We start from the raw sequence: 18,399 nt of genomic DNA on the forward strand, positions 1-18,399 counted from the left end.
CTTGTTGCAGCATTGTTGAATTATATTTTCTACTCGACAGTCTCACGAGTAGAACAAGATTAGGGTAATCTCATACGACAGGCATATCATATATACCTTGACAAATTTTAAAACACTCCTGCTGCTCCAAATTTGTTAATTGCGAATAAAGCGTAAGACCATCAAGCAGGCATCAGTTTAAGTACTGACAAAATTAACATTTGTTAATTGCAAAATAAAGCGTAAGACCATCAAACAAGCATCAGTTTAAGTACTGAAAAAAATAACAAACTAGCAAAATTTGTTGATTACAGAGTCATATTCAACATATAGAAAATCTTACTAAAAATCGTCTTCTATGATTTCCTGTGCTGTTTACAGTAGGCCAAAGTCGAGAAGGATAACTAGGGACATGACAGTGAATTTGCCAACTAGGATACATCAAATGTTGAGGGCAGGAAGACTTCACTCCCTAATCAGGATCTGCACCATTAATATCATCATCATCTACGTCAATTTTGGTTCTCAGAATTGCTCCGATGCCGCTAAACTGTTTGCAGAATTGATTACCATTCTTTGACCTGTCACTCACCACCTGAATCCAAAACACCGATGTCTCTCTGCTTATCTTCTTCAAAACATTTGTATGATCTTTAAACTTATCCCATACAATTAGTGTATCGACCACGCCCATATCAAGAGCTTTTAAAGTTGACTGGAGGCCAGTAGCGTACTTTCCTGTTGCACTGCTCATCTCCTCAAACAAGTCGCCAATCAAACAGTGTTCTTCAAGTAACCTCACATCACAAAGGAGGTCAGAAGAAGAATAAATGGCTTCTTCAAAACCAATCTTACCTCCATAATCAACATAACCATCTTTCAAAATGTTCTCATTTCCTTCCATTAACAGTGGTGCGCATTTACAAAATGAATAGAGAAACCAAATGAATGAGTTTTTTAAAAGGATGAGCAGGAGATTAACAGTGGGAAAGGTCTTCACTGTCTTCCATTAACAGTGGTGACTAATCTGGGGAAATCAAATAAATTAGTTTCTTAAACTTAACGATGAATAGAGAGTTAAAAGATGGCGTTCATATACAAAGAAAGAAAAGGCAAACCCAACTATGGGTTAAAGGGTAGCTTGCTGACATCATAAGATGCCAAATGGTAGCTGCTAGATCAATTATCATAATTGATCTAGCAGTGCTAGAGCAAAAGTTTTTCCCATAATTTGTTAATTCAGCATTAAAGCTTAAGACCATCAAGCAGGCATCAGTTTAAGCATCGACAAAATTAACAAACTAGCAAAATTTGTTAATTAAACATATAGAAAATCTTACTGAAAATCAACAAGCGTATTCAACATATAGAAAATCTTACTATAAATTGTCTCCTATAATTTCCTGTACTGTTTACAGTGTCGTCAAAGTCGAGCAAGATGATCAGCGACTTAACAGTGAATTTGCCTACCAGGATACTCATTAATATCAAATGTTGAGGCCAGGCAGACTAGAACTGTTTTGCACTTCATTCCCTAATCAGGATCTGCCCAATTAATATCATCATCATCAACGTCAATTTGGCTTTTCAAGATTGCCCCAATGCCGCTAAACTGTTTGCAAAACTGGTTCCCATTCTTTGACCTGTCAGTCACCACCTCAAGTGAAAACACTGAATTCTCTCTGATAATATTCTTCAAAATATTTGTATCATCTTTAAAGTTATCCCATACAATTAGTGTATCCACCACGCCCATATCAAGAGCTTTAGAAGTTGACTGGATGCCAACAGCGTACTTCCCAGTTGAACAGCAGATCTGCTCAAACAAGTCGCCAATCAAACTGTGTTCTTCGAGTAACCTCACATCACAAAGCAGGTCAGAAGAAGAATAAATGGCTTCTTCAAAACCAATGTTGCCTCCATAGTCAACATAACCATCTTTCAAAATATTTGTGTTACTTTTGCTTACAAACTGTAGGTGGAAATCATCACGACCAACTACTATTAGGCATGCACTACCGAAAAGCTCTCCGGCCTTCTCACGAACTTTCATTGTATAACTGTGAAGTTCAGTATAATAAGCATGGGCTTTTATACTTGGGAGATTGGCTCTGAACTTGTCAATCACTTCATATTCCACTCCACGTAATGACCCAAAAACTGTCTCTTTGAGATCAGTCACAAGGAAACCTATCCTATCATTGGGCTTGAACAGACTTTTTCTTTTATCTACAAAACATTGATTGAATATGTATCCACATCAGTTATTTCAGGTAATAAGAATGTAAAAAATTTGCTAACTCTTATATTTATAAGCAGTTAGGGAAAGTACGACTTACCAGGCCGATTGCTTAATATAGAAGCATGTTTAAAGTCTTTTTCCTCCATCCCTGCAAGTTCCACCTTAACATATTCACGAGGTCTAGCACAGTTTACTCGATTGCCTAAAGAAGAGACACCAAGCACTTTAACATCGACCTGCCAACCCAAATAAGACATGATTAAAGTTTTTAACTAAGTATAGAACAATAAACCAGATGTAGAGATTGAGAAACTACCTCCTGAAGCAAAATTTGTAAAGTATCGCCTGCCCTAATCTTTCCAGATTCAATAGTTCCCTCTACATAAGTTCCTCCTATGTGGTTAATTGACATCCTAAGAAAAAGAAAAAATGAAAATAATTCATTTTTCGAAAAACATGAACACAAAATTTGAAAGAGCAAAAATGACCAGCATCCAAATGGAAAGCCAAAATACTTAAATCGAGAAGGGAATGACTAGTATTGACAACCTGGTTCAAACAACATATGAGTGACTAATTCTGGAACCAGTCTAAAGATGATTCAGACAGTAAGCATTCTATGACAGCTTAAACGCAAATGAAACAAGACCTGACCGCATGTCAGGGCACGAGCCACCAAACAAAAAGTTAACATTCCCTTTAACCACTATGGGAGAAGAAAAAATACAATTAAGCTTCTTCCAAAAAAAAAACAAGTAGCCTCTTGGACACCATAAGAAGATAAAAAAATGCTTTTCAATAGTACAACCAACAAAGTTTGTATACACATTCCACAAACAAATGTTGAATTTATCTAAACCACTACCATTTTAGTGTTCATAGAATACTCGAGATTAGATTGTATCTACACTTGCTGACCTGATTTCAGTTTTATATACAATAGATATGTATGTATTCAATGACCTAGCTCTAAATATTAAACTCTGAATTGATACAGATGTGGGAGTCAAATTATTAGTTATCCATAACACCAATAACAGAACCTTCTTAGGATACGGAGGCTTGCTACAAAAACAAAACAATGGAAAAATGGAGGAAGAAGATATATATGTATATATCTTACCAAAAAGGACCTCTGCCCTTGTCTTCAGGAACTTCCATAGAATCCAGAGCCTCAAAGAGGCATGGCCCGTCCCACCAAGAGCAAGTACTCTTACTTACTCTGGTTTGTATGTTAGAATCAACTGATACAGAGTCTACAGGAATAAACTGAAGACCTATATTGCAAGAAAGCAAACATTTGATGCAGAAGTTTAGAAGCACATAATATAGCATAGAACTGAAATCTTCAAAATACTTTTAAGGGAGTTGAGAAAACGGCCATTTACCTTTCTTCACATCAAAACCCGAGCATCTGAGATGAAGTTTCATCTTTGATACTACTTTCATGTACCTAAATATAACATTCTCCATAAAAAATTAGAATTCTTACAATTGAATTCACAGAGATGAAATTTAAATGTGTAAATTTATATTTGAAACACAACAGACATGAGAAAATACATAGTAACAAACATGAGAAGCACCTGTCCTTCGACCATTTCAAAAGAGGATCGCCCATTTTATTTACAATCACGAGCAATTTGGAAACGCAGGTTGTTGCAAGAAACACGTGACTCTGGCAAAATTTATCGTCTGCAACTGCAGCACGAAAATCTTGTCCTAGCGCAGATATTACCTAGATAATTAACAAATCATTATCTTCATTTACATAAATTGAAGAGAACCAAAAAGAAAGCAATATGAAATATAAAAAACTTACCCACACCGCCATATCAGGTTGAGCACTGGCAAAACGAGAGGGAACATATTTCTTAACACTCTGAAAGACCAAAACATAATTAAAAGAGGAGTAAAGGTTCTGCGTGGGACTAACAATTTGAGAGTTAGATCTGTAACTGAATCACAACCATCATTGCTTGCAGTAAATAGATACTCTTATAAACTTCAACTGAAGAATTTAGAACTGCACAAGAAGGTTCAGACTTCATAGCAATACACATCTAATCCAAAATTTAAAACTGCACAAGATGATGGTTTTTCCAGTGTATGCTCTGCATAAATTTTAAAAGTTGCGACCTAACAGTGAGAAACCTGGGGAAACTTTTGAATCCTGTATAGGATAGACCTATTAATAATCCCAGTGAGAAATAATATAAATGAAAAACAAGAAAACATCAGGACATGGGAAAAGGTTACCGGATCTTCTAAAATTGTGAACACTGTGTTTTCCGTCTCAAAACTAGCTTTTCGAACCTCCACCATATCACTCTATAGAAAAACGTCTCGCAAAAATAGCAAACAATCAAATATGATAAATAGAAGGTAGATGTGATGAAGAAAAGAGTGAACTGTGGGTCACAGGCTGTAATATCACTGTGTTGAGAATATTATTCTAACCCAAGGTTTATATCAGAAGGAACCAACCTTAAACTGCTCATTGTTGCAGTCTATCTGTTCCAGTTTCCTAGTACAAAGAGGAATAAACGGATTTTCAGCAGAAAAATAACAAAGAAAGAAGACTTTGGGCTGAAACTCATATTTTATCCAAAAAGATCAGAAACAAAACAGAAAAAAGTTTCTATATGAACAAGTGACTAGTATGAAAAAAGTCAAAAACAAAAGTGACTAGCATGACTGTGTTACACTTTAAGATAAGGCTTCACGGAATTGCACAATGGAAGACGCCCTTACCATAGATTTGCACTACCCTCCTGGGCTCGATTCTCTTCCACCTGATAAGTCGGACAAAGTATATGCCCACAAGCATCTGTGCCCAAATCGAATACAATAATTGTAAAAATGAAACAGATAATACCAAATTGACTAGTGTAATCCTACAAATATATCAAACTTACTATCTGCATGCACCAAAACAGCATTCAAATGCCTCTTTCTCTGCTGTGGTTTTTCATTCACTATTCCCATGTTCACTGAAAATACAATGAAAACACAATTATCTTAGAAAGACTTTCGTTCAGCATACTAGGGATAAGCAATTGATAATCTAATATAAATTTCTTTTTATATTAAGTTGTAGCCAACAAATACCTAAAAACAAAGACTGAACCATTTCGATAACTGTTTGCTTTTCTTTTCCTAGTAACCAGTCCAAGATTACAGGAGTAATGACGAGCATAAGACTTGGATCAAAATCCAAGACTCACATTTTGTTGTATCACTAATGTCAACTTCAAAAGATATTTTCCCATTGTGAATCTCTGATAAAGTGAGCTATCCATTTCGACAACAAGCACCTTTTAAGACTATTACTGTTACACTATGACATTGTAATATGCAAAAATACATTGCAGAGAGAAAACTGCTCATGTTGTTATTTCTACTAACCATAACCAAGAAACAAAACAATCCAAGAAATTAATGACATAACAATCAACGATAGATACGATTACTGCAGATACCTGCATCCAATCCATGTAAATGGCTTACTGGACAACAAATAAAGAGTTTTGAACAGAATACACAAGCTGAACACCGAATCATTAATTAAAATCTGGACTATCATCTCAAAATATAAAATTATACAAGTGAAACGAACAATCAACTGAGTATAGAAAATCTATTATCTCATTTCATTGTCACTGATGCTCAACAAGCCAATAATTTGATTCAATTTAAAAATTTCTAACAAAAACCTGACCACTAAATCACCTATGTAGATCTGACTTAGATCAGAAGTAATACAAGGGACAATTCCTGATGCTAAATTTTTCCAGATCATCTTTCTAGATCTAGTGTCTTGCTAGATGATTCAAACTACCTAGAACAGGCAGCAAACATCCTATACTAACATGATATGCCATTGGTAACAATCAAATAATAAGTTAGGGTTTTATCCCCAAATTCCTAGCAGATAAGCAACATACATACCTTAACAGATCCAACCAACCAATTATATCTAAAGATTGATAGTTAATTAGCAGATGAAATGGAAGGAAGGAACCTTCGGTATGTAAGAACTCGGAAAGGAAAGAATCAAAAGATAATTTGGAAAGAAACAAGAAACCTAAAACGTACCTTCTGTAGATTTTGGTTTTTTGGCTGATTTTAATTCTTCGATCACAGCCATTTATCTTGTGGGTATATTCTGAAAAAACATCAAGAAAACATGAAAATGTGTAAAAATTCCATTTATAATATCAGGCAAAAGAATAAACAGGTACAGGTTGGATGCTTTTTGGTTTCGTCTTAGATATGTAATGAATAGAAACCCTAAAATCTAAAGAAACAACGAAAAGAACGAAGAAAATCAAACACAAAATAAGAATCGATTGAAATAACAAGGAAATACCTCTGATTTTGCGATCTAGGTTTAAAAATCAGAGAGCGAAGAAGATACCAGACGCGATTGCTTTAATTGAAAGACTTCGGTGAGTTTAGAGAGAGAAAACGAAGCCGAGATTTCTGTTCACTCGCTAGTACTGGTATAAGTATAACAGGTAGAAGTTTCGATTGTAGAAAAGGCGGAAGGAAAATCGATGTCAATTTTAGTTTTTACACCCCTAACTTAATACATATCTTACTTGCACCCCTGTTCCCCCATCCAATTCCAAATAAGGTACAGAAACCAGGGTTGAACATACCCATATCCGTATCCGCACACGATCCAATCTACTTCGGGTAGGTAGGTTACTGCCGATATCCGCCATAGACGGGTAGGATTAGGGTTGTCCATGGTACGGTTTGGCTCGGTTTTAAGCTGACTGAAACTGAATATGTCAGTTTTCTTCATTCGGAATCCGACTTTACCACTTGGCAAATATGGTTTAGTTTGGAATCGAACCGAGACGATACAATACAAGACCCACCACTTTTGGTAAACCACAATGTTATTACTTGCTTTTTGTCAGTTCTACATATCAGATAAGAGGGTTTTCAAAACAGACAATAGTGAACCTATGATTAACGCGCGGTTTGTTCTCTGAGATTTTTATTACATAAAAAAATTTAACAAGTTATAAGCACTAATAGTTTGTTCTTAGTTCTTTAATACGTAAAATAGTTCAACTAGAAATTAGCAGAAACAAAATACAAAGAGACAAGTAATGGTATTTTGTTCAGTACTATCACAGACTATCTTTTGTTTTATGTCTTTTTTATTGGTCCACGTCTGTGTTTGTCATTGTGTCAGTTTTTCTAATGGTCACTCCTCTCAATCTGTTGTGTAACAAATAAAGATAGTCATCTCTATTGTCTGAGACTTTAAGTTCATCCAATACAGTACTCATAACATTCCCACTATGGTATTAGACGAAGATATTGCTTCCGCCTTCAACCGCCATTTATGGTGGAATTTCATATCTAGAATAAATTTCACTGAAGCTTCTTTATTTTTCTCATTTCTTCTTTCTTGTTTTCAATCATCATCATGGCATATTATGAGTCAAGAATTTCACATATTCCTTTAAATCAGATCTCATATATTATTTCGCAACTTGTTAACCTGGAAATCATTGCTTGTCCCACTCCTCGAGAGATACAAGATTATTGGATTTCTTGATGGTTCTCGTCTATGTCCGCAATATCGAATCGATAATGAAATTAATCCAAGATATGCAACTTGGAATGATGATGACAACACTCTCATTCTTTGCATTCAATCAGTTATTTATAATACTGTGATTGCTTGTGTTTGTTGGTGTTGATTCATCTAGAGAACTTTGGAAAATAATTGAATCGAGATTTGCTCGTAGCTCCTCAATTCACTCGATTCAACTTCGTTTCAAACTAGAATCTTTAAAATTAGGTTCGATTACCGTCTCTTCATTTCTTGGTGAAATAAAGAGATTCACTGATGATTTGTATGTTGTTGGATCTAGAATTACTGGTGATAAATCGGTTGCCACTATAATTAATGGATCAGGACCTGGTTAGTGCTTTAAATACTTCTATTTGTATTCGTAATCCACCGGTTTCCTCAAAGGAGTTGCACAATCTTCTCCTCGTTAAAGAAACGGTTGCTACCTCAAAAAAAAAGATATGATGACAGAAACTAATGCTAAGGCTTTTGCCACCAATTCTAGACCTAATTTCTCCTTAGCTAGATGCAGTGGTCGTGGTTGATTTCGTCATTCATCTTTCCCTCCTCATTTCAGACCACTAACTAGAGGTTATTCTCGATTCCACATGCATCATTTACCCAATTTTTCACTCTCATTTGGTCCAAAACTGCCAATATCTACTTCTGTTGGTCCTAACACCTCAGATGGTTCTAATAGTTCTACTCATATATCTTTATCTTTAGATAAAATATGTCGGATATGTAATGAAGGAGGTCATCTTGCTTTAGAGTATAGACACAGATTGAATATGGTCTATCAGAATTCTTACACTCCTCACAACTTGAGACTCATGCTTGTTGTTGGAAAAAACGGGTTTTAAAAAGCATGGACGTTGACTTGATCCCTAGACCTATTGCCCACTAATTGTTTTTCATTTGAATAGATAAAACAATAGTCCCACATAGACTAAAATCTTAAGAGTTTTAGACTTAAATACCATGGGTTTTGCCTAAAGGGCATGGCCCTTTGGGTCTACACACTTTTGTGTGAGGGGAAAGACTTAGATTATGGCAAGGTTGCCTTTCCCGTGCGCGCGGTGCTTCGCACCGAAGCACGCACGTCGTCGTCCATTCGGGCGGTTCGGGTCGGTTCGGGTGTGGGTTCACAGACCTATCTTTTTACTGAAATTTTCATTCGTGCTTTCCACACATGTAGAAGAATCTCTTAGCCTTTGTTTGTACATGTTTTGTCATGTGCATGAAGAATCTCACTTTGTTTTTTGTCTGACACGCGTGTTTTGACTGCCAAAAGCAAAAGTCTTATTTCTGCTTTTCTTTTCAGCTTTTGTCAGAAGTCATAAAATGTTTTGACTGTTGCTTTTCAGCTTTTGTCAGAAGTCAGAAAAATGTTTTTGAGTGTTGCTTTGCTTTTCAGCTTTAGTCAGAAGTCAGAAAATGTTTCTTATATGCGTGGGAATCTTTCTTTGTTAATAACCGGTCATTTTTTGGTTGACTATAAACGGAATTGTTCAACTCAGTTTTAAACACATAACACACAACAGCAAAGAAGTAGCTTCTTCCTCTCTTGTTCTTCTCTGCTACTGTTTTAGTTTCTCTGTAACTATTTTGTTTTCTTCATAAATCTCTGCCAAGCTCTTAGAGTACTCTCTTTGTATGCTACATTGAGGGGTACTATCAGTAGTTGTATCATGGAGGTGACTTGCCAACTGCTATAGCATCTCTCTTCCAGAGGAGTATTAGGCAACATTACCTTTAGGTCGGCGTATCTCATGCGTGCCTCTACTAGTTCCTGCTACCATTATCAGTACATCTCCAGGAACTTCAATCAAGCGTCGGTTTGAGCTAAGTATTTTCTTCTCAATTATTACGATTGTTGTTACTATTTCTAACACTTGCATCTACCAATATCATGGGAGAGAATCCATAGTATGTTGATACAGGTGCTAACAGTCATCTGACCTATGATGATTCTGAATGTCAAACTGTTACTCCTTATGATGGTGGTAAGGAAATTCAGATAGCCATTGGTGAAGGTATGGAAATTACCCACATTGGTATAATACATAAATTTATACTTATGTCCACTGTTACACTAAAAAATGTTCTTTTGGTTTCAAAATCAGCACATAACCTACTTTTTGTACACAAGTTTACAAGTGAAAATCATTTCTCATCACTTTTAATTCTTTTGGTTTGTGTATCGAGGATCTCTTGTCTAGGAGGATCATTTTAAAATGGCAGCATAAGAATGATTTGTATCCCACACCGTTTTTCAAGTATTCAAGTTAGAATAAAACTTTGACTAGTATATTTACTTCAACATCTCCTTGTGATTCAAACATGGCTTACCAAGCATGTCTTCATCAGCATCTACTTGGCACATCCTTCTTTCCAGGTTCTTCAGAAAGTTTGTACTATCTCGAATCAATATTCTCAACTTGTTAGTCAAATGTTTTGTAATGAGTTTCAGTTGGGTAGAAGTCACAAAATAGCCTTTAGTTTGTCATCTCATAGAGCTACTTATCATTTGTTACTTCATATGGATTGGTGGGGACCAAATCTTGTAACTTACGTTAGTGGTTTCAAATATTATGTCAATATAGTTGATGACTTTTCAAGATTCTGTTGGATTTATCCTTTGTATGAAAAATCTGAATTTAAGAAAGTTTTTCTTCACTTCAAGGCTATCGTTGAAAATTTGCTCCAATATGATATTACTACAATTAAAATAAATGGTGGTGATGAGTTTTTGAACAATAAACTTAAGGTTTTGCTCGGTGTTTATGGTATTTTGCATGAAATTTAATGTCCTCATACCCCTGAACAAAATGGGTTAGCTATATCCAAGCATAGACACATTATGGATGTGGGTAGAACTATTCTCATTCAATCAGGCTTGTCAGATGCATACTGGGTAGATATCTTTCAAACTGAAAATTTTGTGATAAATAATTACCAACAAGAAGTCTTAGCTTCATCTCCTTGTTTCATATACTTTTCCATCATGCTCCAGATTATGGTTCTCCTTGTGTTCCATGGCTCAGACCTTACACAAATCACAAGTTACAACCTATGAGTATTAATTGTATGTTCTTAGGTTATAGATCTACTCATAAAGGATACACAATTCAAATGTTTGGATCATAAGTCTAGTAAAGTATATGTTTCCAGGCAGGTTGTGTTCAATGAAAATGATTTTCCCTTAAGAGCAACTGACAAAATATTTGCATCAACATTATCTATTTGCTCCAGTTCGAGGTTAGCTGGTTTAACTATTGCATCTAACATACTATTTGCATCTTTAGATACCGCTACACCTAAACCTACTTCTGACACAGTCACCACATCTCCAAATACTGCTACACCTAAAACTACTTCTGACACAATTGTTACCATTTTTCCTGAGCTATATGGTATTTCAGATACATCTTCTACAGCTATTACTGCTCCAGCACCATATGTACTTGTAATTTCTAATGATTATTCCATGCAAACCAGGGAAAAGTCAGGTATTTTTAAACCAAAAGTATACAACACTAAGCATGTTTTGTCTTTAAATTTGGTCAATCAAATTACATGAGCTACTTCTACTTGTTTCTCTAAGGCAAACAAAATTCCTAAATGGAGATACTCTATGGTTGATGAGTATAAAGTTTTTAAGAATGTCGACACATGGTTACCGGTTGATTCTGATCCATCTTACAATATAGTGGGTTGTAAATAGGTCTCTAGGGTTAAACATAATGTTGATGGTACTATTGCTAGGTATAACTCTAGACTTGTGGCTAAGGGTTTTCGTCAGCAAAAAGGTGTCGATTTTCAGAAACTTTATGTCCAGTAGCCAAGCCAATAACAATTAGACTAATTCTTTCTTTGGTAGTCAATTTTGGATGGAATATCAACCAACTGATGTCAGTAATGCATTTTTACATGGTGATCTCACTGAAGAAGTGTATATGCAGCAATCTCCTGGTTGTGTGGATGAATATAAGCCAAATCGTGTTTGCAAATTACATAAAATTTATATATGGGTTAATGTAGGCACCAAGGGCCTAGTATGACAAGTTACTCACAATTATGGCTTTTTATAGATTCACTCCTTATTTGGATGATTCTTTACTTTTTGTTCAGAAATGCTGTTCTAGAATTACAATCATGTTAGTGTACGTATATGATATTATCATCACATGTAGTTCTACATCATTTTGAAAAAAATTATCTTGTAACTTCAAGGTCGTTTTAGCTTAAAGGATTTGGGTTCATTGTGCTACTTTCTTGGTCTGGAGGTTAAAAAAATGAAGCTCACCTTTCCCGAGCCAAACAATATATGCTTTAAATGTTTTAGAGAAATTTAATATGACAGGTGCAAAACCTTGTAACACTTCAGTTTCTCCTTCTTCTCAGATGTCCAAGTCATATGGTACTCTCGTTAGGGATCCAAGTGAGTATAGATCTATAGTTGAAGCACTGCAATATATCACTTGAATTGGACCTGAAATTGGGTATACAGTAAATCAAGTATGTTTGTGCATTCAAGTCCCTACATATGTACATTTTACTGTTACCAAGAGGATTCTAAGATATATCAAATTAACATAAAGTTAATTATGGTTTGTTTTACTCTTAAGGGTGTTTTTGTTATTAATGGTTTTTAGTGATGTTGATTGGTGTGGTTCCATTGATACAATGAGATCAACAAATGACTTTTGCATATTTTTTTGGTACCAATATTGTTTCTTGGTCTAGCAAGAGGCATAATGGTGTTGCTAGAAGTTCAACTGAAGCTGAATATAGGTCCTTGGCAAATACTGCAGCTTAAGTGGTTTGGGTATGTCAACTGCTTAGAGATCTACATATTTTCTACTAATTCTACCAATCATTTTATGTGATAACTCTACCTCTCATCGAATCTAGTCTTTCGAGCATCTTGCTATGAATTTTCATTTTGTAAGGGAATTGGTGCGGGACAAAACTTTGCAGGTGAAATACTTATACTTATTTACATCGGATCAGGTTGCAGACATTTTTACAAAGGGATTGTCAAGATCACAGTTTTCTTTTCTTCGTGAAAAGTTGAAGATTTATCATCCTTGTATCCTTCAGCTTTGGGGGGGATATCTTCTATTTTATGATATTTTCATTGGTACACGTGTGTGGATGTCATTGTGCCAGTCTGCGTAATGGTTACTCCTATCAGTCTGTTGTGTAAAAAATAAAGAACAATCATCTATGTTGTTTGTTGAGACTTTCAGTTCACTCAATGCAATACTCATTATATTACTACTAACAAGAGTTTGGTTTTCATAGCATGATGACCCGTTAGAATGTATTCCTAAAAAAGGAATTATACTAATTATGGAGCTCTTTATAGAAAACATCCATTAGAATTTTTACATAAATAAACAGAACTCGCAACTACAAAGTATTCTTAATAAAAGACCATGTAAACCATCACCACTGGCACCCATCTATGAACTATGGTGCTGAGAATGATAGAGTGTTATGTATCACAATATACATATTGCGTATATTTTGTATTTTTAGTGTGACACATGCCTGTTCTTTTTACTATTATATTAAAAAGACTAAAAGAGTCATCTCATGTAAATCAAGTGCTACTTAGAAGAAAATAAAAATCGATCCAAAAAAGATGGTTAAGCACTTGATGGAATAAGTGAAGAATTCAATTTCAATTGAAGTTTTTGGACAAGGAAAGGGTTTGAATAATCCCATAACATTCACGGTCATACATATAGGTCATATAAACATATACACACGTTCCTACAACTGGTAAGCATGCATGGGGAGACTGGTGAATGTCATCGGTAAGAAAGTTATGAGCTAAAACAATTGATTTAAGATTCTAAAGTTAGTAATTGGTCTTATTGATATTTTCCCTTTGCCACTTCAGCAAACAAATAAAAATCACAATCATACCTTATTTATTGTCATAGACCTGTTATAGACACTTATAATAGTCGTTAGTTGGGTATTCCTTATCTTAGTTATTTACATGTTCCATCTTTAACTCTTTTCACATTTCGTACGTGAGAGAGTTAGTATTATAAGTGTGTTAGTAAACTCTTCTGTATGCATGGTTATGAACGAATTGAGTAAATATCATCTTATCCATCGACTCTATTGTTCTTATTTCCTCATTAGTCTTATTCTTCTCTTCTTATCTTATATCTCCTTCCCTTTTGGGTAGATCTGAATTCATTTGTAATGTAAATCACTACAAGTGGTACTAGAGCTCTCATTCTGAAAAACTACCATGGGCAACAAATATTCTCTAGACGAACTATCAGAGAAAATCGATGAGGTAGCTAGAGTACAAAAAGAATATATCACAAGACAAGATGAACTAGCTAGCTAAGAATAATAAGTCATGAAAATTAGAGGGTACTAAATACACCACCATCTTTTTCGTTCGGTAACTTGTACGAACAAAACCTAATACAATCACGAGTAGGTCAAAAGGAAAGACCTTAAATGAGATTATACATAGAGTTTCCTTCTTTCTCGTCCACAATCAATGTGCATAGACCAAAGGTACATGTAACTGATTGTATAGAAGAGTTTTGGGAAAATCTCAAAAATCAATATGCAAGATAAATTTAGTATATACCCGAACTATATATACAAGATCTGAATTCTAACAAGCAAGAAACTTGTTATTTATCTTTCAAGATATAATTCAACAAGAACAAGTCTTGGATGATCATAATCAGTAACGTCTTAGATTATGTATATTGATTACATACTACTTGTGATATTTTTATTATAAAGATAAACTATATAATGCGGAAAGGGAAGTAACATAAGACACCAAAAATTTTGTTAATGAGGAAGATCGCACTGGGAGAAAAAACCCGACATCGTCCAGCTTTGAACACCGTACTGTATCAAATCGCTACAGACATTATCCTACTATCAGATTTCAGAATGGATTGTAATTGAGACCAAGTTCACCCTCCAAGCAATTCAGCTCCAATCAGGCTCATGTAAGCGTGGTTCTACGCGTACTTGATTACTTTAGTGTCTTTTATAGCCTAAGAGTTTCTTCAGTCTCAGTGAAGAATTTGTTTACTTATCTACCTATAACAAACAAGCCTGGTGATCTCCCTATTGATATGTTTCAATCAATCTGTTTGCAGTAGACAAGTCTAGTAAACCTCAAGGACTTGTAACACTTACACTCTCATCAAAGAGAAACATATATCACTTACCACTTCACAAGAACAATCCAAACAAATCAAAGAAGAGTTTAGATATCTATCTTGTGGAATCACAAAATTTGAGACGTAAAGAACATTACAATTTTTATCTATCTTGTTCATGATATAAAGTTCGTCAACTTCAATAACCAAGTAGAATAAGATCTTGATGAAAAAACTATGAGGTAAAAAGATAGTTCGACCGGGCCTTACGAATCACTAAGTGAAGTACTCTTCAAAGTCGTGATATAGTTCCATAAAGAAACCTAGCTAGGTTATAGAGGACGAATCTAGCTATGCAACTAGGACACAAGAGTACTAGGGATTGAGAAATTCAGCTGCAGAAGTCTCTATAATAATATATTTTCAACACTATGGGTAGATTTGAGTTCAATCTAGGGTTACTTGGAAACCAAGCTAACACTTTTCTATCTTATATGAAAATTCCTAGTTAAGAATTCATGTAAGTGTGTGAAAAGGCTTCCTTAGAAGTTGATACTATGGCCAGGGACGGATGTAGTGTGAAACCATGCACAATGATAGTCCATAAAGCCTAAGTAAGGCCGCCGTAAACTTACAAAAAATAACGATGTTCGAATAAACTCAAGATTAAACAATAATCCACAAGCTAAAGAGAATTTTATGAAGTAAATTTATCTTAGAAGTGTATACGAGAGATATAACAAAAGTGAACTAAGTCCATGGTCAAGGTATGCACATCGAGTATGCTAAACCTTGGAAGGTCGTATACTTTTTTCTTTGCACAGTACAAGAAGTAGAAATAGATGCTAGATGCCGGAAACTGATCAAGCTTTAAACTGGAGAATAAATCAAGCTTAATTGGCAGGTAAGGGCTACATGGGAAGATAACAAAACTTCATTTTTAGAAACTTGTGGTCTTGCAAAACTTTTTACTTTTTATATTATAACAAAGCTAGCAATCCAGGATTTCAGACGGCTATTACGTTGACTACCAAAACCAATGTGAGAGCAACATGTTTTTTTTGATGCATTGACGAAAGATATAACGGTTACAAAGAACAATCAAATAAAAACCAGTGATATCCAAACTATCTTGTTACAGCATTGCTCGATCGAACTCACAAGTGTTTTTATATCAAGCTTGTGGTCAAATTTAGTCATCCAAACTATATCTTGATTTTAGTTAAGTCTCAGGACTAGGATAAAGGTAGTTGAGAAACAAACCAATCATCATTTGCGTTCTATCGTTTGTAGGCGAAGATCAACCGAACCTTTTGTAGAACTTCATCAACAAAAGATAAGTGAAGACCACCTATTTCTCAAGTTATACTCACCTTCCTATCCTTGAGATGATTGTCGCATAACTAATTATACTAGCTTGCACAGACAAGAATTTCGAGTCGATAACTAATTATTTAGTTTGCTAATTTCTCGAAATATAATGAGTAAGCTTAATGAACATTTGTTCATACTTGATCAAATTCGGTGGAGAACATTTTATTGTTCGGAACTATTTTTTGGTTCAAATTTATCATTCGAAAATAGTCTGGAACAGTGATATGTGTCATTTATGTTATTCAGGAATGTTTCGAATTGATTTAGAGTAACATAGAACTACTACATTCGGAATACAAGACAGTATTATCGGTCTTACAAACTGGGAAAATTGTTATATGTCTAAAGTTGTTTACATGTACTCTTACACGTATCGGAGTAGCTACATATCGACTTTCAGATTTGTATAATATGCATACTCGTATGCACGTCATGGGAAAAATCTGTTTGTTTCGTGATCCGGATAGGTATGTATTTCCGTATACAAACAATTTTGGAATTGTGGTAAGGAACCGGGTTAAAGTGCTCAAACTGGTATGCAAACCAATACAGTTCTATGTTCAAGAACAAGTTTAGTACCCAAACCTATACGCAAACTGAAAAGGTTCTGTGAACTCCGGAACCGGTGAAGGTCTTATGTTTGCAAACCGGTACGTGAACTGAAAAAGTTATGTCAAGTCCGAAACATAGTGTTGCACATAAGTTTACAAACCGGTACATGAATTGAAAAAGTTCTGTCAACTCCGGAACTCGGTTTTTCTTGTAAGTTTGCATACCGATCCACGTACCTTGACTCAGCCGATTCACGAACTACTCAAGTATTTGTACTTTGTGCATTTACCAACTATGTTGATTATGATTCAGTTGCGATTAAACTATCTCTCTGAGAAAATTTGCATTTGATCAATTCTCTAATTAACACTAGAGTCATTTGTCCATATGCCTGTGACTCAAGATCAATGTTTTTGTGTTCATGGAAATGAGTGTTAAGGTTTTAAGTTCAAACCCGCTATTTTCGGCTAACCATGTTGGACATAATCTTTGTACACGGTTCAGTTACGGTTTACCAAACTAAAGTGTATATATTGTTTATAAGAATAAATTCATCTAACAGTGAATATTGTTTGCTTGTTTCCAAAGTTATCCTAGCTTAAACCTAAAGCAACCTAGGCTTTGAAGTCTATATAAGGGGAACTCTTGGCAACTGGGATCTTTGAATCCTAACACTACTTTTTGGTGTGTCCTAGTTGTATCTAGAGTCGTCCTCTCCAAAAAAACTTTTAGGATTTAGCGACTATCAAAGACTTCACTGGGATTCGTGAAGCCAGGTCCCTTCATATTTTATCTTGATAACTTGTGTATTCTGATCTTGTTCGATTGTTGATTTATCATTTGAACAAGATAGATAGAAATCACAAAGTTCTATTCGTCTCAAATTTTGTGATTCACAAGTTTTATACGGTGAATAATAATCTAGGCTGCACTTTGGGTTGCATAAGTCCGGCTTTTGAGGATATCAAGACTTTTGTCAAATCGCTATCGATTTCCATCACTAGGATCTTACATTTGATCTGATCATTTGTTTCGATCATAAATCTATCAATTACATAGGCTTAATCTATGGGAGGTAGATTTGGTTTAAAGTCTTCAATTGAGTTGAAGCAACTCTTAGTTGGTGTGACGTCATCTAAGGGAATCAATTGCGCGGAGTCCTGCTGGGATTCAAGAGGCGTAAGGAGCGCGACTGTACCTGAATCATGGGAGACTGAGTTCGGGCTCAACTACATTTCAGACCGAAGTTAATTGGTAGTAGTCTAGTGTATGTAGCGGCTTGATACAGTTTGGTGTTCAATATGGACAAGGTCCCGGGGTTTTTCTGCATTTGCGGTTTCCTCGTTAACAAAATTTCTAGTGTTTGTGTTGTTTCTTTTTCCAAATTATATTGTTTATCTTTATAATTGAAATATCACAGGTTGTGCGTTGATCAATCAGGGTAGATACGTCTGACCTTGTTCGTCGGATAAGACTTGATCGATCCTTGG

The 18,399-nt window shown here is 35.1% G+C and overlaps 1 protein-coding gene across 2 annotated transcripts; it reads right to left on the reverse strand.

The window, feature by feature from the left end:
• Positions 1-1,319: 1,319 nt before the first annotated feature.
• LOC113281091 (eukaryotic peptide chain release factor GTP-binding subunit-like) lies at positions 1,320-6,733 on the reverse strand. Of its 2 annotated transcripts, XM_026529737.1 has the most exons (13): positions 6,594-6,733; positions 6,320-6,389; positions 5,140-5,214; positions 4,976-5,051; positions 4,709-4,748; positions 4,481-4,552; positions 4,044-4,103; positions 3,808-3,959; positions 3,610-3,674; positions 3,345-3,498; positions 2,538-2,634; positions 2,319-2,457; positions 1,320-2,208 (listed from the first exon to the last, which is right to left on the reverse strand). In XM_026529737.1, exons 2-13 carry the CDS (start codon positions 6,369-6,371, stop codon positions 1,514-1,516), a joined length of 1,677 nt encoding a protein of 558 aa, XP_026385522.1. In that variant the 5' UTR covers positions 6,372-6,389; positions 6,594-6,733; the 3' UTR covers positions 1,320-1,513. The 2 variants fall into 2 exon arrangements, with proteins under 2 accessions (XP_026385522.1, XP_026385521.1); XM_026529736.1 differs by lacking the exons at positions 6,320-6,389; positions 6,594-6,733 and adding an exon at positions 5,333-5,496.
• Positions 6,734-18,399: the final 11,666 nt, after the last annotated feature.

The sequence above is a fragment of the Papaver somniferum genome, chromosome 5 (genome assembly GCF_003573695.1).
Source record: "Papaver somniferum cultivar HN1 chromosome 5, ASM357369v1, whole genome shotgun sequence".
NCBI lineage: Eukaryota > Viridiplantae > Streptophyta > Magnoliopsida > Ranunculales > Papaveraceae > Papaver > Papaver somniferum.